General features: G+C 41.0%; 1 protein-coding gene across 3 annotated transcripts in view; it reads left to right on the forward strand.

The window, feature by feature from the left end:
- BTBD8 (BTB domain containing 8) overlaps positions 1 to 23,167 on the forward strand; it is an 83,482-nt gene that overhangs the window by 46,480 nt on the left and 13,835 nt on the right. For 2 of the 3 annotated variants that reach the window (XM_063428386.1, XM_063428388.1), the window contains 4 exons: positions 9,987 to 10,075; positions 10,569 to 10,671; positions 19,623 to 19,805; positions 20,913 to 21,050. In XM_063428386.1, coding sequence (XP_063284456.1) covers positions 9,987 to 10,075; positions 10,569 to 10,671; positions 19,623 to 19,805; positions 20,913 to 21,050 — 513 coding nt within the window. The remainder of the gene's footprint in view (positions 1 to 9,986; positions 10,076 to 10,568; positions 10,672 to 19,622; positions 19,806 to 20,912; positions 21,051 to 23,167) is intronic. The other variant, XM_063428387.1, reaches the window with a different exon arrangement.

Genomic DNA, 23,167 nt, shown 5'->3' on the forward strand with positions numbered 1-23,167 from the left:
ATATATGTATATATATTAAAATTCTACATGTATATTTAAGTAATCTTTTAACATAATTATGTGATTTGATTAATTAAAATTTGATTGACATGCCTGACAACACAGGGAGAGTGCAGAGAATTTAATTCGCAAGCACTATATTTGACCCCGTAACTCTCCAAGACACCATAAAACCTGTACATAGGGGGTACTGTTTTACTCGGGAGACTTCGCTGAACTCAAATATTAGTGTTTCAAACTGGTAACTTGTATTACAACGATGATATTTTAAGTAAAAGTGAAGTTTTTTGCATTTTTTACAAACGAACAGCACTTTTATGGACTATATTATTGTTGTAATATGTTTTAAAACACTAATATTTGTGTTTAGTGAAGTCTCCCGAGAATAACAGTACCCCCAATGTACAGGTTTTATGGTGTTTTGGAAAGTTAGAGAGTCACATATAAGGCTTGCATTTCATTTTTTTCACATTGAAATTTGCCAGATTAGTTATGTTGCCTTTGAGAGCGTATGGTAGCCCAGGAATGAGAATTACCCCCATGATGGCATACCATTTGCAAAAGTAGACAACCCGAGGTATTGCAAGTGGGGTATGTCCAGTCTTTCTTAGTAGCCACTTGGTCACAAACACTGGCCAAATATTCGTTTTTTGCTTTTTTCACACAAAAACAAATATGAACGCTAACTTCGGCCAGTGTTTGTGTCTAAGTGGCTACTAAAAAAGACTAAACATACCCCACTTTCAATACCTTGGCTTGTCTACTTTTTCAAATGGTATGCCATTATGGGGGTAATTCTCTTTCCTGGGCTACCACACCGTCTCAAAGGTAACATTACTAATCTGGCAAATTTCTATTTGAAAATGGAACGTTCTATATTTGACCCTGTAACTTTCCAAAGCACCATAAAACCTGTTAATGGGGGGTACTGTTGTACTCGTGAGACATCGCTGATTACAAATATGTGCATTTTGTTGCAGTAAAACCTAACAGTATTATGACAGTCACAGCTAAAATGGCAGACGGAAATACAAATTTAAAAAAAAAACTTATTTTCTCACATTTTTTTACATTTTATTCATAATAAATTATGTTCCATATATGAATAGTTATTGATAAATTAAAGCCCTGTTTCTCCTGAACAAAATGATATATAATAAGTGTGGGTGCACTTAATGTGACAGCGGTGAATTACGGTTGAACAGACATATAGCGCAAATTCCAGTTTTTGTTTACGTTTTGTTTTGATCAGAACGTGCACTATTGACTCCGTCCTGAAGGGGTTAAAAGAACACCATAGTGTTAGGCATATAAACATTTATTCCTAACGCTATAGTGTTCTAACTATTTGAATAAACCTTTAGTAAATTTAACTCTTTAATGAGTTGGAAATTGCAAGAAATATGTAAACGTGCATAGTACAAATTGAGGATGTGGTTGGAAAAGTAATAATCAGCGGGGTAAATATCATGGGTCTGCACCCATATGAAAAGCTGTAGTTGTGTTGTGCATATAAACCATAATGTCCCTAGTGAGTCTTTTTAATACATATACTCATTACATACTTGTTTTCTTCAATTACCCACTTTCAAGATGAAGCAGTAAAAGTGTAAGAGAAATAATCTGTATATATTGATTTAAGAATAGTCTCTTGTGACTAGCAATATGTACAGTTCTTACAGATGGTCATGTAAGCAGGCATGTCTTAAAGTAGTCCTGTCAAAAATACATTTATATTTGGGTTCCAAAACAGCTTGACAAATACAGTATTTTTCCATGTATAAGACTGTGTTTTTGTTTGAAAAAATTTTTTAGTGTCAAATTGGGGGTCGGTTTGTACACGGAATGTCACTGCAGGTGTATAAAAAAAATATATATATATATAAATCACTTATGCGTGGGACTTGACAGCCAACCAAGCTAGTGGCATGTGACTGGAGCGCCTTCAAATATCTAATTATTAAGCCAAATACTTACGGTTCTTAGCGCAATTTGGCCACAAAACTTGGCTACTCACTGACTGTTGGGTTCGCTACTGCCAGGTTCCTGCGGGCATAAGCTGTGTTGTACACTTCTGCAACCTGCTTACATACTTGAAACAACAGAAGAGGAGGGGCTTCTCCATGAATTTGATCGAGTGCGGGTCTGTGAGATCTTTCGCAACCGCTTGCTTCTTTACATAACTCTGGACCACGTCAAGACCTCACTGCTCCGAACTACGGATAGACGCCACCGGGTGAGGACTTGCCTGGACATCTCCCATAGGGTACTGGAGGCAGGGGGCATCGTTGCCGCCAACAGCAAGACGGCGGTTTAGGGAACCAGTATCCGGACATTGCCGAACTTCAGGGAGCAACCTTAGTGTATGGGGGCCAAGGACTGGTGGGGCATCCTGATCAGCTAAACTGGAATTCAGTGCTATAGAAGTTTAAAATATGTATTTCTTAATTTTGGATTCAAAAAATAGGGGACTGCATGCTAAGACTACTTGCATTATAATGACAATAAACCTTAGTGAGTAGGATATTTCAAATGTCCATTTAGAGAATATTTTGCATTATTGCTAGGTTATCGTGTAAAGGGGGGGGTGGGGAGGGGAGGGGATCAGCAACAAACTGTTCACCCCCTGCAATTGTAATGCCAATGAACGCCCATGATTAAGGCATTATCCCAATCCATTGGTTGAAGACTCTCCATCTTCAGAACATATTAACATTGTGGGTTTATTCACTAAAAAATTAATTGTGGTGAATGGAATGACAAATTTCAAAATTTAAAAAGTTATCTGATTTGACTCTTTAAGTCTAAATTTTGAAATTCAGTCTTTTTTGTAAAAAAAACAACAACCTAAGGTTAATCAGTGTAAACCACTCAGGAGCTGGGTTATTGCTATGCACTGACATGGGTTACATTACTTTGACTGATTTGCCCCCAAATCTTCAGTTTTTATTGAAATAGTCTTCAAATAGTATGACAAATGGATGTTTTTCTGGAAGCCAAGGCACAGCCCTCTGCTTGATAAACAATTATAAGAAAGTTTGCTTCTTCATTACCTCTCTGTGCTATTTGCTGAATGTAAGCTCAAGTTCCACACTGTAAGCATGCTAGAATGTGTTCTGAGCACCGGGCCACAACAAATCCCTGCAGTCCTTCTGGTGTGACATTACCACTGCTGTTAAATTAAATGGCTGTTTCTGGGGAAAAATGGGTAAAATGTAACATGACTTATGAATGTTGTTTGGAAAGAGGTGGCCATATTAAAACGAAACCTGTTGTAAAAGTGGCCATGACGGAGGGTATGGACATTTAAATGGAACACTTTTAAACAAATCTTTAACCCCTTAAGGGAGCCTTTACTAGAGAGCAAAGCAACATCCCAATGTTTAGAATTGCTTATGACCTTCAGACCTTGTATTACAACAAATGTATAATCTGATGCAAAATATGTGTTTTTTTATATGCTGACATTGGTTCTACATTACTCCTGAATCCTTCTATTTCTGTTTATGTATTTATTGAAAATGTAAAAAAAAAAAAGTAAAGTAAAGAATCTTTAAAAATAAAACATATATTTGTATTTTTTTTTTTCTTGAGATATATGTATGTATGTATTGTGACCTTTATGGGCAAAGCAACACAGTCCTCTAGGGTAACAGGCATAGAACAACAGTCTCTGGTGCAAAAATGGTGTGGTTTATTTATAGCGTGCACAAAATCCATACAGCAATCAGTTTGTTCAAAAACTGCAGCACAACAGAAAGGAAAATCTACAAAATAAATCCTAGCTCAAATTTGAGCACTAACTAAACATAAAGAAATGTCCCTTACTCTCCAGGGTAATAAACTACACAAATCAAAAATAAGCATTGGTTTCACCAACCTTTAGCACATTGTTTAGATGCTGCTCTGCACAGACCTGCTCTCTCTCTGCAGGTTAGATTGTATCTGACTCTTTCTGCTCTGAGACCTGCTAATTAAAGCCTCAGCAGTTGCTAATTGGGCAGGTGAATGAGTATAGACTATGGAGGATTCTGGGTCCTAGATACCTTCCTTCTATTACCCTCCCATAGACTCTGTCACATATCCCCCCCGCCAGCTTAGACCCATCGGTCGTAGCGACCTTTGACAACAAACAATGGACTCTGGATAAACCATCTGCATTCCCCGGGTCTTTACCAGCTCTATGCTCCATAGAGAAGTTATATGGCTGAAGACTAAGGAACCACCTAGTTACTCTGGCATTTGTTTCCTTGTTATGTCTCATCCACGTCAATGGCGCATGATCTGTGACAAGTTTGAACCTTCTCCCCAACAGATAAAACTTAAGTGTTTCCAGTGCCCATTTTATGGCTAAGCATTCTTTCTCAACCACTGAGTATCTCTGTTCATGGGGATTCAGCTTCTTGCTCAGGTACATAATGGGATGTTCTTCTCCCCTGTGTACCTGAGAAAGAACCGCTCCTAGGCCCACATCAGACGCATCTGTCTGTACCACAAATTCTTTTGTAAAGTCAGGGGCAACCAAAATTGGGTCAGCACACAAAACCTCCTTCAGGGTACTAAATGCCTTCTCTACCTCGGGAGTCCACGTAATCATAACTGGGCTTTTTGCCTTAGTTAGTTCTGTCAACGGGTTTGCGATCGTAGCAAAGTTAGGTATGAATCTACGGTATTAGCCCACTAAGCCCAGAAATGCCCGAACTTGTTTCTTTCCACAATAGCATCTACCTTACTTTTCTGTGGTTTCAGGAGACCCCTCCCAATAGTGTAGCCCAAATACTTAGCCTCCTCCAAACCTATCGTACATTTGGATGGATTGGCAGTTAGACCTGCATCTCGTATAGACTTTATTACTGCCTGAACTCGGGGAAGGTGTGTTTCCCAATCTGTACTGTGTATAACCACATCGTCAAGGTAGGCAGCCGCGTATTCACTATGGGGCCTAAGGATTCTATCCATCATTCTTTGGAAGGTGGCAGGTGCACCATGCAACCCAAAAGGTAAGACTCTATAGTGAAATAAACCATCTGGTGTGGAAAAAGCTGTTTTTTCTTTGGCCCGCTCCGTTAAGGGAACTTGCCAGTAACCTTTAGTCAGATCTAATGTAGTCAGATATCTGGACCGTCCTAATCTCTCTATTAGGTCATCAACCCTAGGCATGGGATAAGCGTCAAATTTAGATATCTCATTTAATTTTCTGAAATCATTACAGAATCTGATTTCTCCATTTGGCTTGGGTACCAACACTATAGGATTACTCCATTCACTTTGTGATTCCTCGATAACCCCTAGCTCAAGCATCTTTCGGACCTCTGCTTTGATGGCTTCTTTTCTGGCCTCTGGGATTCGGTAGGGTTTTAAGTTAACCCTTTTTCCAGGTTCCGTAATTATGTCATGTTTAATAACATGAGTCTTTCCGGGTACTGGAGCAAACACATCCCGATTTCTAAGAACAAACTCTCAGACCTCATTTCTCTGATGAGGTGCTAGAGTGTCAGCAATGTTAACCTCTGGTACTTTGTCTACTTTGGTCAGAGGAACTTTATCTGTCATGGTCATCAAGGCCTCTCTGTCTGTCCAGGGTTTAAGTAAATTTATGTGGTATATTTGTTCGGGCTTTCTTCTGCCAGGTTGTCTCACCTTATAATTAACCTCATTGACTCGTTCAATGATCTCGTATGGGCCATGCCAGTTTGCCAGGAATTTACTTTCTACTGTGGGGATTAGTACCATAACCCTGTCTCCAGGTTGAAAGACCCTAAGTCTAGCATTCTTGTTATAACTAGCTTTCTGGGCTTCCTGAGCTCTCTCCATATTTTCCCTGACAATTGGCATTATGGCCTCAATGCGATCCTGCATTTGTGCCACATGTTCAATAACACTCCTATGAGGCGTGTGTTCCTGTTCCCATGTTTCCTTTGCAACATTAAGGAGACCTCTAGGATGTCTGCCATATAATAATTCAAAAGGTGAGAACCCTGTGGAAGCTTGGGGGACTTCTCTGATAGCAAACATTAGATATGGGAGCAAACAATCCCAATTCTTACCATCTTTATCAATTACCTTACGGAGCATTGCTTTTAATGTTTTTATTAAATCTTTCCACTAACCCATCAGTTTGTGGGTGATACACTGAACTTTTCATTTGACTAATCTTCAATAAGTTACATAGCTCTTTCATCACTCGTGACCTGAAAGGAGTACCTTGGTCTGTAAGTACTTCTCTAGGTAGTCCAACCCGGCTGAACATAAACATTAACTCTCTGGAAATGGTTTTAGCTGAGGTATTTCTTAAAGGTATAGCTTCGGGATACCGGGTAGCATAATCTAGTACTACCAATATATATTGGTGCCCCCTAGCGGATTTAAGTAAAGGACCAACCAGGTCCATAGCAATTCTTTCAAATGGGACTTCTATAATGGGAAGAGGAATGAGGGGATTACGGAAAGTTTGGAATGGAGCCTTTCTTTGGCATTCTGGGCATGACTTGCAAAATCGCTCTATAGCAGAGTAAATTCCTGGCCAGTAAAATCTTCTTAGTACTCTCTCCCTGGTTTTTTCAATCCCAAGATGCCCCCCCAATACATGGCTGTGAGCTAGTTTTAAGACTAGGTTTCTGTGGGATTGAAGTACCAGTAATTGCTCAACCTCTTCAACCCCCCTCCTCTCTACTCGGTAAAGTAAATTATTTTTTTCTGCAAAATAGGGAAGGGACAATTGGGTTTCCGGGTTAACAGGAGTACCTTCCACTACCTGAACATTGTTACGGGCAGCTACCAATGTTTGATCCTCCCATTGGGCAGCCCTAAAATTTCCTGAGCTAATACCTAGATGATGGAACTCCACCTCTTCCCTTAGATTGTCTACTTGGGAGGAATCACTTTCATTGTGTTCCCCTTCCTCACCCAAACATACGACAGTGGGTTCATTTTCACTATATTGCTCCAAATCAATCGTAGAAAAAGGGAAACCATTCTCTAACCCCACTGTTTCTGCCTCTACCTCTGTACGTTTATCCTGTTTTATTACAGTATCTTCCCAAATTTTCCGAAAGAGGGGAAAATCACGCCCCAATACAGCATCATAAGGCAATGATGGTACCACCCCAACTCTATGTTTTATCACCCCTACCGCGGTAGCAAATTCCACCTCGGCCGTGGGATACGTGTGGGTGTCACCATGTATGCATATTATATCCAACACGTGAATTTTATCAACTTGCTCACTCTGAAGTAAAGATCTCTTTACCAATGAAACCTCACTCCCAGAATCTAAGAGTGCTTGCACACTCCTCCCCTCCATATTTACAGATTTGACATGATTAATAACACCAGTACTTGTTAAAGCAGACATTTGTGTGTGTATACCAACATTGCACCATGTTTCTCCCCCCTCCCCAAATTACATTCCATAGGTTCATCAGTCTGTGCTCAGTTATGTGCAATATGTCCAATCTCCTGACATCTATAACACTTTCTCTTTCTCAGTCTGGCCTTGTGGCCGGGTTGGGAACCTGGGTACCCAATTTTCCAGGTAGTCAGTCTGTCTATGGGTCTGTACAGAATCTTTTTTCCCATCGGTTTCTTTAAACCCACCAGACTTCTTTGAAGGTATCCTGTTACCTTGCAATTTGGCGTTGAGGTAAGGTTCTTTACTCTGAGTTTCATTAGCAAACCGGTATCTCTCTGTCAAGTTCATCATTTCTTCAGGGTCCTTTGGATCCGCTTGACTGACCCATTTCCGTAGTGCTATCGGCAGACTCCTGAGGAAGCGATCCATAACCACCTTTTCAATGATTACTGCAGCAGAGTTGATTTCTGGCTGTAGCCACTTCTGGGCAAGTCTCAAGAGGTCATACATTTGTGACCTAGTAGGTTTCTCTGTATCATAAACCCAAGCATTATATCTTTGGGCTCACACTGCAGGCGTAACTCCAAGTCGTGTTAGTATTTCCGCTTTCAATCAGTCATAGTCTTGTGCTTGGCTGAGAGGCAAATCATCATACGCTTTCTGTGATTCTCCACTGAGGCAAGGGGCTAATAATCCTGCCCACTGACCTGGAGGCCATCCTTCTTTGGTAGCAATCCTTTCAAAGGTTGTCAGGTAAGCCTCCATGTCATCAACCTCACTCACTTTATTTAAAAAGTCAGTAACTCTAATCCGGCGCCCCCTATCCATAGTAGGGATAGTTACACTTGACAGCATGGTTTGTTGCAAAGCACTTGTTAGTTTGTCTCTGTCTTCCCGCTGAGTTTCCATAATGCAGTTTATTTGTGTGGCCAATAAGCGGTTTGTCTCCTGTTGGACCGCAACAGCCTGTCGCTGTGTCTCCATGAGGCTACTGATCTGCGCCGCTGTTACACGGTTTGTGTCTTGCTGGGTAGTAGTGGCCTGTACCAAGGCTTTTACCAACTCTTCCATCTTGCTTGTTTTTTTTTTTTTTTTCTTTTTTCAGCCACTTGCTAAATACCACACACACCACATCTGCAGGCCTCTGTTTCAAACAACCAGTCTCAGTTTGCAGAGTCGCAGTACCTTAGGCCTCTATACCCACAGACCGTATAAATGTGCTTTAAATGCCCGCATTCTCCACCGTCTTGTGACCTTTATGGGCAAAGCAACACAGTCCTCTAGGGTAACAGGCATAGAACAACAGTCTCTGGTGCAAAAATTGTGTGGTTTATTTATAGCGTGCACAAAATCCATACAGCAATCAGTTTGTTCAAAAACTGCAGCACAACAGAAAGGAAAATCTACAAAATAAATCCTAGCTCAAATTTGAGCACTAACTAAACATAAAGAAATGTCCCTTACTCTCCAGGGTAATAAACTACACAAATCAAAAATAAGCATTGGTTTCACCAACCTTTAGCACATTGTTTAGATGCTGCTCTGCACAGACCTGCTCTCTCTCTGCAGGTTAGATTGTATCTGACTCTTTCTGCTCTGAGACCTGCTAATTAAAGCCTCAGCAGTTGCTAATTGGGCAGGTGAATGAGTATAGACTATGGAGGATTCTGGGTCCTAGATACCTTCCTTCTATTACCCTCCCATAGACTCTGTCACAGTATGTATGTATCAAGAAAACCTTTGACAAGTATATAATAAATGATTATAGACTTACCTTAGCTTGATCAAATTGCATTATTGGGCATTCCTCCCTGCTAGGTGAGCTGCTTCAGCCCACCCATCTGTTTTCAGACCAGTCGACTAATGACTGAAATAGGGCATCATTATGCAGCAGGAGAGAGTAACCAGATACTGAAACCTGCTCTGCACGAATCACACTGATCAGACAAACTCTCTTCTCCCCCTGTCAGGAAGGTGAAGAGATCTGCTCATGTGTAAATCTGTCAGGCATGCCCAATGCACTTTTCTAGCATTCCTCGGGATAGGACACTGATTGATTAGATCGATATTCCTTCTGAAGTGGGTGTGAAAAGCATAAGAAAGAAGAAACAGGCAATTATAAAATTTATGATGAAAAGATAAAGCATGGAAAAAAAAAACCATGTGAATAGCCGTAGAGTGGCCATCTATGTAAAACTGAGTGTAACAGACAGAAGGTTGCCTTTTGTAACAGTGCAGGTGAGTGTAGGGCTGACAGAGCATCACAATACTTGATGTTCATCACCTGTTCTATATTTCTGCTATCCTTAAATGCGTAATTTAGAGATTCTTGCAATTTAGTTCGGTAGTAAACACCACTGGGGTGGGAGTGTTAGGCTTCAAGAACTATAATTCTCCTTTGTTTCATTGTAACAGTACTCTTATTTTTGGAACAGAATATGTAGGAAGCGAACAAACTTTAAAAAAAAAAAAAAAAAAAAATGTAACACCAGAGAATGGGATGAACGGTATTTGGTATTGCAGACCACGGATACAATTTATTTATGTGCTTCTTTGGTGTTACTGATATATGTAGGTATTTGCAGTTATTGATGAATTTTGATGAAGATATTATTGTTTTGTATTTTTGTTTCAGCCACAGGTCGGAATGCAGCATTCAGTGTTCGAATGCCTTTCTATTGCTTATTCTCTTGGAGAAAAACAATTGTACAATTCTTGTATGAGGTGAGTCGCAACATTTTAATAAGTGTTAAAATCCAGATTGGACTAAGATTTTTTTTTTTTTGTTATTTTTCTAGGGCATAGTATAGCTTGCTAGTATCTACAAACAGTAGTTTAGATAAGAGTTGGCATATCTATCTGCCCATTTTCTGTATATGTAATGGTTTATAAATGTCTTGTGTCGTACCTGTATTTTATGTTTATTGAGAGTGTCTCTTATCTTGGGACTGAAGATGATTAAAGTTTTTTTGTGCTCTTCATGAATGTTTTAAGGGTTTCACAAGTGGCTATATCAAGATGCACATTGTTGTTTTTATGTTTTGGTGGTTCTATTTAGTATTTGTATTAAATTTTTTTTTTTTTTGTGTGTTTTTTTTTTTTTTAATTGATGCTATAGTGACCATGTTCCATGGTTTGTCATTTATTATATCTATGTAAAAGTGCTATCATCTTAATTTGATTTACTAAACTGTTTTTTGTTTTTTTTAATAAATAGGTGGATTGAGAAATATTTTGTGAAGTGTTGGTCTGAAGAGAGTTTTTCCAGTTTACATGTAGACCTGCGAAAAGAGTGCCTTACAGTTTTAGTCCAATCATTGGTGAGTGCTTATGCCTTTCAGATGTACGTGTACGTGTTTTAGGCCATTTGTCAGAATTTGACATTTGTGAGATACAATTAGTGTTATTGTCTATCCCAACGATCTGGTCCTTAACCTATCAACATAGTCCTACAGTTTGCAATTTTCAAAAATATGTGCAGCTAAAGGCCCCTTCCTGAGTGCTATCCCAGGAGGAAGCTAAGCTTACCCCTGCCTTTTACTGTGAGCCCACTATTTAACTTCCCAGGTTTATTTGAGGATCCACAGCCACATCTAAACCTCTTAAAGCCATAATGCTGGCAAAGCAACAAGGGAGATGCAGTCCACAACATCTGGAATACCAAAAGATGCCTAACCCTAAGTAAAATGTTGGTGTGTAGAAAATACCTGGTGATAGTGTCACTGTAACCTCTATAGGATGGTATCACTGATAATATCCACAGTGGATAAAGCACATTAGGCTTCAAGGTACTATAAGTGACTGTTGTGGTGTGATATACATGCTTGTAATACATAAATCTTAAATTTAGAAAAAAAGGAAGGAAAAAAATAAAAAGTATGTGTATACAGGTAGCTGTTGTTAGTCTGACAAGACTCATACTTGACTGGTACTTTTTGGCCATCTTTGAATGTCCCTGGTTGCTTGGGAGGAGCACATGCTCCTGTAACCCACTTTTTTTCCTCACGTATAGTGGCAGTACTGTAACAAGTGGGTTGTATCTTCTCCAGTGGACAAGAAGCTCCCCCCAAAATTTAAATAGTCAATTGAGATCCCGCCTGCTGCTTCCCTTATAACCCCTGTACCTCCAAAGTACCACAGTTCTTATTGTCCCAGCACACGGGACAGACGGGCCAAGCACAGGCTGCTGGCCGGTGAAGTGAGAGCCCGAAAGCTCCCCAGGTGGGAGCTGAGCGGCAGAGGCTTCCGTTTCGTTGCGCTGGGCCTCCCATATTGCAGGATGGACGCATGCACACAGCAGTGGAACGCTCGCCCAGGAGACGTTTGTGTTCTGCTGAACTTCTGATCGCGCCACTGCGCATGCGCAGTTTAGAAGTTGGAAAATATGGCGCTAAATTAGAAATTAAAAGCTGTGCAGAACCTGTCTGACCCCAGGGGTGATTGCCAGAACAGGTACTCCGTGTCACCAGCCCTCCTACACAGTGGTGAGGTTTTTGAGGTGGGAATTTACTTTTACATCTCCCTTGAAAATTTAACCTTTATCGCATGCCTCCTAATTTTAGAAAATGTGTGTTTTTGTTTGTTTTTCTTTTCTTTTCTTTTGTCTATAGAATATGTCCAGTTCTGCTTCACCGGATAAAGCTGAGAAGATAAGATGTCCGCTCCTGTCCGTATAAAGGCCACAAGCAAAACAAAACTTTTGTGTTGCTCAGAATGTGCGCACCCGCTGCAACCCCCACGCCGGTGAGCATGGAGGCCGTCAGGGAACTTATGGTGGACCACAACAAAAAAATTTTCAGCAGATGTGGCCTCAATACGGGAAACCCTGCAGGGCCTCAATGGACGACTCTGGGCCGTAGAGAGCACCACGAACACCCAGGACAGTCAAATCAAGGAGCTGCAACAAGAGGTTCAGGCGCTAAGACGGCAGTCTATGCAGAATGACCTACGATTTGCCGCGCTGGAAGACAAATGCGATCTAAAGCACCTCAAGATCAGGGGTATTAACGACAGCATGCCAGATGCTGAATTACCCCATTTTACTTGACTGCTCCTCACAACACTGCTAATCCCCAAGTTGGCTAAATTGGTGGTACTGGACAGAATATTCCGCATTCCAAAGCCTGCTAAGGCTCCAGCCATGGCTCCAAGAGATGTAGTCCTGCAGTTCCAGACCCAAAGAGATAGATCTGCGGTCCTGGCGGCTGCCAGGGACCAACCGACTTACCTTTTTGAAGATATGGCTCTCACGTTCTACTCAAATCTCTCTGGTGCAACGCTGGCCTGGAGGACAACCCTGCAACAATTGACCTCCCTTCTGTGAGCGCAACACATGAGGTAGGGCTGGGGCCCAGCCCATACCTTACTGGTCACCAAGAGGCGCCGACAATACCGAGGCAGCTCGATCTCCCCCCGGACTCACTGGCCCTGACAGCACCTACGGAGAGGCCCACGAATCCACAGAGTTGGGACACTGCCAGCACTGCTGAATTGGTCCCCAGACGACCAACCGGAGCACCCAATGTCGCAGCCACAACCTGAAAATAAAATCTGGACAATTATACAATCTGCCAGGACATCACCCCACCACACAGAGTTTACCATTGTATAATGTTATTGAACAAGTTGACACCTTACTTTGACGGCCACAGCACTTACCTACCTGTTGACAAATAAGGCCCCCCCCGTGCCCCAGGGTAACACAGACATAAATATCTCCTAGATTGCCTCTGGCTTGCAAGGGGGATGCAAACCCACGCTCCTCCTAACGACCTACATCTGCCATAGACTGTCCAACTTCCACCACAGCACTTCATCTTAACTACTTCTACCCTATATGTTCCCTCTGATAAAGCTGTGACCTACCTTCCCTTCGCTCAGGTACTCCCCTGACAGTACATCATTAACGGAGTGTTCCGCTTGACTCTTAGACTGCCATAGTGACCACAATCACTGTTTCTGGCTACCCTAACTTTACTTTAACTTTACTATAATGTGGGCAAGATACTCCAGCCACCTTGTCTATTAAGTTTTACCCTACCTAATATTATTTTATAAGTATGAACGTGGAGGAAGGCCTCTAGGACACCTCTCTAGCTGAGATGTATAGCTACTGGTAAAATAGCTTAATTATTCGCTTCCTAAACTATCTTAACATGCGCCAAGTCTGCTGTTCCTTTTATTTGAATCTCCGGTAATATCTCTCACTCAGACACGTATAGCCAAGCATCTGATACACTGCAGTGATTTATTGTAAGGTAACGCTAATTACTGAACTACACTGCAGTAACCCTTTACCTATGTGTAGCCAGGTTCTATTGAGTTTGATTATCTTTTAATAATGTTCACACTCTTCTGATACTGACTTTCATATCTCACACCACTACTATCTCAGCTCAATAACCGTTCTCGAGTCATTATGGAAAAAAACCTGTGCACTGTATTCCCATGTCATGCCTTTCTGCAATGTTGTTTATTACTGTGTAGCGGGTACATGCTGTTGGGGCATGGCCCACGCATTTGTGACTGTTCTGCTTCTTTATGCACTCAAAAATAAGGATTGCCCAAAAAAAAAGGAGTAGAATCAGACCTTTTCAATGGAACATTCTGGCAGAATGGTCAAGAAAGAAGGAAGATTTGGATGCAGTTATCTACCTGTCAAGCACAGTAAGAAAACCACTAGATTGGTGGGAAAATGCAAACAACCTTTCCAGAGGCCTTTCATTCGAACAGATGCCTCCCAAACTGGTTGAGGCGCCCATCTAGATTCACAGTTCATTCAGGGGAAATGGATTTCGAATGAAGCAAAAGAGTCCTTAAACTTCAGAGAGCTGAAGGCAGTTATGAATGCTCTGGTAGCTTTCAGTCCTGTCGCTGCAGACCAAGCCATAAGGATTCAGTCTGACAACGCCACCACGGTTGCTTACGTGAACCGTCAAGGAGGCACAAACTTAAATTCTCTACAGGATCTGTGGTACCATATCATGGGCACAGTCAAAAGTAACATCACTCTCCGCAACTCATATCAGAGGTACTCTAAACGTTAGATATACCTCGGCAGACAACGTTGGTCTCTAAAACCCCAGATGTTCATGAGACTGGTATTCCGATTCGACTTACCAGACATCAATCTTATGGTCCCAATAAAAAACTGGAAAATCCACTGCCTGGTTAGAAGCAAAGCTTGTGACTTTCCTGACTTCCTAGGCTGCTTGTCCCTCACCTGGAACTTGAACATGGGATATGTTTTGCCTCCGGTAGCCTTGATACCAAGGATAATTCAAAAGATCAGATGGGGAAAAAGCAAGGGTTCTAGCCATTGTTCCCTTCTGGCCAAACCGAAGCTGGTTTTCCAAAATAGAGCGTATGACTATTTCACGCTGGGTTCTTCCAATTTCAAGCAACTTCATAGAGAATGTGCATCTTCCAGAAGAGACTCTGGAAATGTTCAAACTGATGGCATGGTTGCTGCAAGGATGATCCTCCGTGAGCAGTGGCTTTTGGACAAATTGAGTGAGGTTATTTTGGCATCTGTTCGTTCATCAAGAATTGTTCATGTCCAAGAATTTATCTTAGGATTTGGATAAAGTTCCTGAACTGGTGTGTTCTGAAAGGCTGTGTTCCAGATAATCCCTCCATACCTGATATCCTGTCTTTCCTGCAGGATGGGTTTCTAGCTGGTCTAGGTGTATCAACACTTAAAGTCCAGATTTCAGCATTGAGTCCCTTCCTTGTGCGTGATCTAGCTTCCAACCTTCTTGTCGGCAGATTTTTTTATTTATTTATTTTTTGTTGTTGTGCATTATGGGTTACAAACATGCCTGTTATGCCACGACAGCAGTCACAGGTATATCAACGTAACCATTGTCATGACCGGAATAGTTAGCTGATTTGAGGCCTAGCTGTGTTAGTAAAGACCTGACGTGGGTCATAAAGGTGGTAGTAGTGAGTACCGAACCTTGTAGAATGAAAAGTGGTTGTGATGGTGGTGCGTTGCTATGCTGGGTATATGAGTCCAGTAGCTTGACGGGGCACCACCTGTTGTGAGTAGGATAGTACTTAACCTCTACTGGAGGAGCATGTTGAATGGTTTTGGAATGGGGCAGAGTCAGGATATAATGGTCCATGTGTTTTGTTAAGTGTGAATGAAGCAGGATGTGAGTAGACTGTGTCGTGTTCATGGTGGTGAATTCTCTTGGTCTCAGGAAACCATAAAAGGCTACGTATATTGCTGTTTTAATGACCAGATTTGTGCTGGAGTCAAAAGGTTTTAAATCTAGTAAGTTGGACAAGTCTTTAAAAATATGAAAATCTATAGGTAGCCTCTGAGCCGTATGCGGGGGTTCGGATCTCTGGATCTCTGGTTCGGATCGCTAAGGATATTCTTAACTTGGTAAGAGGACATGAAACTAGAGTTGTTTGGTTGTAGAGTTAGCATGTGATGTTGGATGCCTGTCAGATATAGTTTGATTGTGTTGTATGATAGTTTGAGTTTGAGGTGGCAAAAAGAAGCAAACCCCAACAAGGATGTCATGATGAAAGGTTGTAAGATGTTGTGTTCCGAAAGGAATCTTTTAAATAAAATGAAAGCTCTGTCGTAAGTTTTCCTGGTATTCGTAGACAGTGCTAGTTGGGACAATGTTCTGCTATGTTGCAAAATAGCGTCTAGTCCATTACTAGATGGTGGAATAGTGGAGTGGTCGTGGCTGTGAGCGCGGCTGACGGGAGTATTTGACGAAAAGCCTGGAAATTAAAACGAGACAAATTGTCAGCAGCCGTGTTACATACACCTGGAACATGAACACAACACAACACAAGAAGAAATTATGACATGCAGCCAACCAAGTGAGTTTCCTCAGAAATCTCATAATAGTCAGTGATTTGGAGCGGCCTTTGTTAATAATGTGACGAATTGCTTGGTTGTCTGAGTAACAACGTACTGACAAACCCGCCCATAAATGCCCCCATGCCACGGCAGCCGCCACGATGGGATAGATCTCAAAAAGAGCTGAGGTAGTGTAAAAACCCTCCAGGTCCTGAACCTCTGAAGGCCAGCTGCCCCAAAGCCATTCGTTCCCAAAAATTGCTGCGAAACCTGTGGTAGACGCCGCGTCTGACCAAATGGTAGGTGAGAAGTCAGACAATTGAGGGAGGAACATACTTTTACCATTCCAGGTGGTTAAAAAAAAATTCCACGTGAGTAGGTCTGCCGTGGCTTGGGTATCTAGGGATAACCTGTGCGCATCATGTAGAAAAAGTGGGAACATGTAAAGGAGTCGTGAGATGAAGGCACGGCCTTTAGGTATGATGCGCATAGCAAAATTGAGTGACCCCAGCAGAGACTGTAGTTCTTTGCGGTTGCAAGTACCGAGTTGTATGTAGAGATTTATGTTGGTGAGAATGTTTTCTACCTTGGAGCGTGGCAGGCTAGCTTGCATGGTGGCTGAGTCTAGTATGATACCCAGGAATGTGATAAAGGTATCTGGCCCTTCGATCTTGGTGGGGGAGACTGGGACACCCAACTGTTCAAATAGGCTGATGGTTTCCTTGAGGCTACTGGGAGGGGAAATATTCTCCTCGACCAGTAGGAAATCATCCAGATAATGTAGTACTGTAGGGCATCTGGCTATATTTAGTAATAACCAGCATAGGGTTTCAGTGAATACGTCAAAGATGGCCGGACTATTTTTAGAATCAAAAGTTAGACGTGAGAAAAAGTAGTAGTTCCTGGCCCACTTGATGCCATGTAGGTGCCACAGTGTAGGGTGGATAGGCAGTAATTTGAAAGCATTTGTGATATCGGTCTTACTGAGCCATGCTCCGACCCCCGCCTGTATGATAGCTGTAATAGCGTGATCTATGGTGGAATATTGCAGTGAAAATTCCTCAGAGGGTATGAGGGAGTTCAGACTAGGAGTGGCGGAGGTGTTTGGTGCCGATAGAGCGATAAGTCTGGGAAGATTTCCCCGTGACAATACCGATGGGGTTTGTCCGCCATGTGGTGAAAGGCCCCAATAGGAAGCCCTCTGCCACTTCCTGGGCTATGAGTGTGTCAACAGCTGTAGGGTTGTGCTGTGCGGACTGTAAATTAGGACATTCCAGGATTCCGAAAGGCATGTGTATGATACCTGTGTGGAATCCTTCTGATAGACCCGAGATTATGAATTCTACCAGATATCTAGACGGGTGATGTGACCGTAATGTCGTAAGTGTAGAAATGTTTATCGACGTTAAGTATTGTTTAGGATACATTTTATTAGGACACATGGTTTTAGCATGTGCCCTGAAACATTTTAAACATATATGCAATAACCGACATCCACTGTAATTACATGATCTGACATTAAAGTTGTTGCATATCTGGGACTTGCCCAGAAACTTGATAGGCCGTCCCAGTTTGTCTGTGGGCGTTTTTTCTGTAGTACCAGCGGAACTAGTGCCCTGCGAGGGGACATGTTCGTTCGCAGTGGTGGGACAGAAATTAGCCGTATGAGCCATAGAGGAGCAGTCTGCACAAGCCGGCGTTCTTAGACCTGCAAAGTGTCTGCAGAAAATGACCGTATCTATCTTGCTCCAGTTGGACCTTGTCCCGTACTGGGAGAAAGCGCCAGACACTTTAGCAGAAAAGGATCTATGGTAATCATAGAAAGCTGTGTGTTTATCGGATTATTATTGTTAAATAATATGTAATGTGTTGTTTGTTTACCTAATTTTAAGACCTGCTGCAGAACAGGTGATTGTTATTATTTCCTGATATGTAAAACCATAGAATTCATTGAGGGTGTACTTTCTGTTTTCCATGACTGTATAAATGCATGTGTGTGAAAGACATGTCAGAGATGTATATTGCAACAAAAACAAAGAATATGAGAACAGCCAAAAGCTTAGAGAAACTGAGTAACTTACCCTTTGGTAAATCCCCTCTCAGGTCTTAAAATAGTTTTTGCTCACTTGTGCCATTACAGAGAGAACATATCTGAGGCATATCAGACTGATGCCACCCATAAGGGCAGTCCAAAACCAAAATACCAGCAAGTTCTTTAGTGCACAAGAGATTGTTTCTGCTATCTTTGGGCCTCGTCAGTGAGGTGTAGCGGATACCCCTCTAGGCACAGTGAGCACTGGGTCCATGTCATAATTAGCTTTTAACTTGGGGAGAGCACCTCTTGCACCATGTCTTTTTGCGTTACCCGAGTTTAAAGGGCAATCCAGACGTGGACCCCTTGCTCACGGTGCCTAGAGGGATATCGGTCATACCTCACTGACGATGCCTAAGAAGGTTGAAAAGATCGTCTGGGCTCTCGTGCAGAGAGAGCCGGCCTGCATTTTAAATCTGTTCTGCCCTTTTGGGTGGGATCAGTCTAATTTGCTAATAGCCTGTTTCTTTTTGTAATGGCACAAGATGCGCTAAAACCAGCTCTGTAGGGGGCTCACTGAAGGGCAGGCTATTTGAGCTGTTGTCCAATCTCTGTACTCTCTTGCACCTTGTTTTTTGCTCTCCCTGAGAGATATGCAGAATCTTTTTGTATTTCCACTGTGGGGAGTTATGTTTGTTCACAGCACAATCTTCATATTTGATGCAGATCTATACAGTTCATTACATTTGACAGTAGTCTCTAAGAATATTGTATTTATATTCTTTTACAGAAATTACCATTTGCTATGTGGAAAATGGTCATTTCTGTAAATTTATTATAAAGATCCTGCAATTTAAATGTATCATTAAGCAAAAAGCCTACACATATTTAAACAGGCAGGTTGCCATCAATGCTTTCTGCTACGCTCCAATATTCACCGCTCCTAAGTTTTGCATTGCTTGTCACTACGCAGACAATAATTCATCAGAAAAATTACTGGAGCAAATAACTTTAACGGCCACTATAACCACCAAAACAACTTCAGCTTAACAAGTGTTTTTGGTGTAAAGATAATGCTCCTGCAGTCCACCTGCTCAATTCTGTCATTCATGAGCTCAATCACTTTGTTTATGCAGATGTTATTTTATAAAAAAAAAATTCTTTGTTTCAAACTTGCTAAATAAAGTTTTTTTTGTTCTAGGGAAGTTATTTTTCTGATGAATTATCCTGCAGTTAACCTTGTGATGATAGGCTAAAATGTTGTGCCAACTGGGAGTAAAATATATTAGAGAGAAAAAAAAAACACAACTTCATGCCTATATCATTGAAGCTTTTTGGCCAGGTCACTGTCATTACCATTTGCATGGTGGAGCACTGTAAAGAAACAATTGTCTTGATAACCTTTTTGTTTAAAGTCTTACAGAAATGCAGCTTTTCTTTTGATGGAAAGCGACAGACTGATCAGAAGTCTCCCTAGTGTGAAGTGGGCTGAAAGAGCGAGGAGCTTGGCATCTGAGCTTCAACGTGAATGTTTCAGCTTTATGGTTAAAAACTTTTCCCAGATAATAAAGAGTGAAAACTTTTCTCTTTTATTAGAGGTAAAATTATATTTTGCTTTCTTATTATAACTGATGACCGAGTGTGACACTTTACGCAGTACCAAATTTTTTATATCTTTAAAATCTCATTTACCTGTATGATCAGAAATTTAGTAGATGTTGGCGCTCTTTTTTTTGTTTGTTTGGTTACAAGGTTGTAACCTTGTTGGAACATTCGCTCAACTCTCTCTTATCTATATGCTGTCAATTCTCTCATTAACTTATAACTTGAATGTGTTGTATCCTAAAACCGAACAGAAAAGTTGAAAAATCACTGTTTAGTAGATATACCCCCATGAATACATGCATGCACTTTTCATACATGTATTCACTGGGAGTATATTTTAACGAGCTTGTAAAAGATGCAGTTCTTATGAACGGTTAGTCTCATCATGGGGCAAGCAACTCTTTGCGCAACATAGGTCAGGTCTGATGTCTAAGGAGGAGTCATGAGGTATGCAAGGGGGAGGCAGATGTAGCACACCTGCCACTTCTATTGGCTCAGGGGAGCTAATTTAAGGAGAAAGAAACCTCCCTCTTTGAACTCCACTTTTACAAAGTGACTTTGAAATGGGATACTCCTCACCCACAAAGCACTTCAGCAAGCCAAATTGCTTTATTGTTGAATGGTCATTTAAGATTGCCTCTTCCATCATATGTTGGTTACTTCACACTAATCATCCTTAAAGGATCACTATAGGGTCAGGAACACAAACATGTATTCCTGACCCTATTGTGCTAAACCCACCATTTAGGTGGCTAAATCCTTGTATTGTGGCACACTTTGTCCTTACACCTAAAGTTGTATAACTAGCTTGGAAAGCCAGCATAAATTGAGTATTTCTAAAATATATATGCAAGGTAAATATTTGTGGCAAAATACTGTCAAAGAATCACATAAATGCTCTGTTTAGAAACCCAACACACAATACCTTCTTCCTCAGAGATGGCATTATAGCATATAAAATGTGTATGAGAACTGAGATAATTATTTTTTTTTGGTTGTATCTGGATTTTGTAGTGTGTGCGCGCGTGTGTGTGTGTGTGTATATGGTGTCCTCTAAAGTAAATAAACTGTGTTCTATATATCTCTTCTCACCAACCTAGGCCCAGGGGATGAGCAGCACACCATATCTTTTAGAACAAGTTTTTAATGAAATTGAAAAAAGCATATCATTTGAAAACAGTCCTTATCTGTTTATGGCATTGGACGAATTATTCATTGTAGCATCGGGAAATGAAATGGTAAGTTTCCCACTGCCTCAAAAAAACGTTATTCTGGGTAACAACCTGCTAATCCATTTGAAAGAGTGCAATACATCCACAGATGTCAGTTTAGCTGAATCAAACTGTGTATAGATACCCTCTCCTCCCCCGCCCCCCCTCCCCCATTTTCTTTAAAATTCTGTCAAGTGTCAGAGCTATTGACCATAAAAAGAGAATGTCGCCTCTGTGTGCAATGCATGCTGGCCCTGACAGACAGAGTCCTCTGATTGGTAGAAGGACACAAACACTGATTGCATGTGACATTCGTAGTAGACTGCAAATGTACTTGAAAACGATGCTACTAATTATATTGTATGAAATATTTTTATCATACACAGTGGACAATATGTCCCAGTGCTACATACCGGTATCTTCAATTTGCTCCAGCTTCAGGTTTGATTTTACTAACCTGTTTCATTTATTGTATAAACACAATTTTAATCTATCATCCCTACAAAGATATCAGTACAAATGTTGCATTTGCAAGGTTATTACAGAGAGTGAAATGCACTGTACAGCATTCATTCACTTATTTGACATTTCAAAATATGCATTTCTGAAGACTTTTAACAAAGCTATTAGAACAAAGAGGGCTTCACAATATTTTCTATCCACCTGCAATGCCAAACAACAGACAACAATATCTGATTCAGAAAATATTCATTTTGTGAGGGTCCATAACAGGAGGGAAGGTATGCTTGCATAAACTGTTGTGTGGGATGGACCCTAGTTACAAGAGAAATTATGTGGGCAGCTATTCATGTGAGAGGAAGATATAAATCATTCTTGTGTAGGTTTTTGTGAATATGGGAGAAGCATGGAAAGTCTCTAGCCTGTATTAGTGGGGGGGAAACCGCATGTGAGTGAACAATTTGACACAGTGAAAATAAATGTGGCTTAAACTGATCAGGGATTTGCGTACACTCTATGAAGTGGAACACTCTAACATGGGGCATTAATTGTGTGTAATTGTCTTGTTTTTATTGGTTTGCACATCCCTTTTAGTTATCTTTTTTCAGAAATCTCACTTTATCCCACTATTGGTAGTCAGTCATTGATGACTGCCTCATTTTAGGAAATATTAGATAAAAGTTAATGGCAGATGTTTAAAGACCTGGAATAACTTTATAAAGGTGTTTTACACAAACATCTGTTTAGAGACCTTGATTGCAGTGTATAAAAATGCAGATTCCTCTTTGAAATTTAGTACTTTTATAACTTATTGCAGAAACACCTCCCTGACAATCGGAATACCGGGGGAGGTTTTATTCTCAGCTTACAGAAGTGGCAGGTGCATTATGTAGTTAAAATGTTAAACAGAATAAGTTGGCGCAACAGGAACTGAACTGGATATTGCTATAGATAAATATTAAAATAATGCAGCAACCTGCAAGGAGTTCTGATATACACAATCTCCAAAGGACCGTAACATAAAGAAAAACATGTAGGTGCGCCAAACCATATGTGGAATAACAATATATCTGGGAAAAAATAAAACTCACAATTGTGGAGTGATTGAAGTACCACTCCAAACTATCAGGCACCAGGAGGATCAGCCCCTTGAACGTGGGATCCAGATTATAGTCTGATGTATAAACTCACTCTCAGCCAAAGTATAGAAGTTAAAGAAATTGTATCTTTATTCAAAGTGGATAAATATAAAATAAGTCACTTCTGTTGTATTGGATAAAGTCAGATCAGTCCAGGTAAGTCGTGGATAAACCCTAAAGGTTCTATCACACTTCGTATCCCGCTTGTCACACTCTCTCCGTATCAGTACAGCTACTTCCGGGTTTAAGCGTGTGCTACGTGTTTCGCCCCGCCTCTCTGGGCTTTCTCAAGCATGAGTGAGATTGCCTGCAAAAGCCTTTTATATGACCTTCAGGAAATGGCGGGAATTGTCAGCCATTATTATTACACCTACATATTGTAGCAATAAATATATTAAATATAAAACACAATTGAAATATAAAAGTAATTAATAACCAACATAAAACCGTTGTACCTAAAACCAATATGTAAAAAAATAGGGGCACGTCTTCTAAGTGCATCAAGTCAAAGTACTGTCTAGTGACATCAAAGTCCATATGGCTTAA

The sequence above is a fragment of the Pelobates fuscus genome, chromosome 7 (genome assembly GCF_036172605.1).
Source record: "Pelobates fuscus isolate aPelFus1 chromosome 7, aPelFus1.pri, whole genome shotgun sequence".
NCBI lineage: Eukaryota > Metazoa > Chordata > Amphibia > Anura > Pelobatidae > Pelobates > Pelobates fuscus.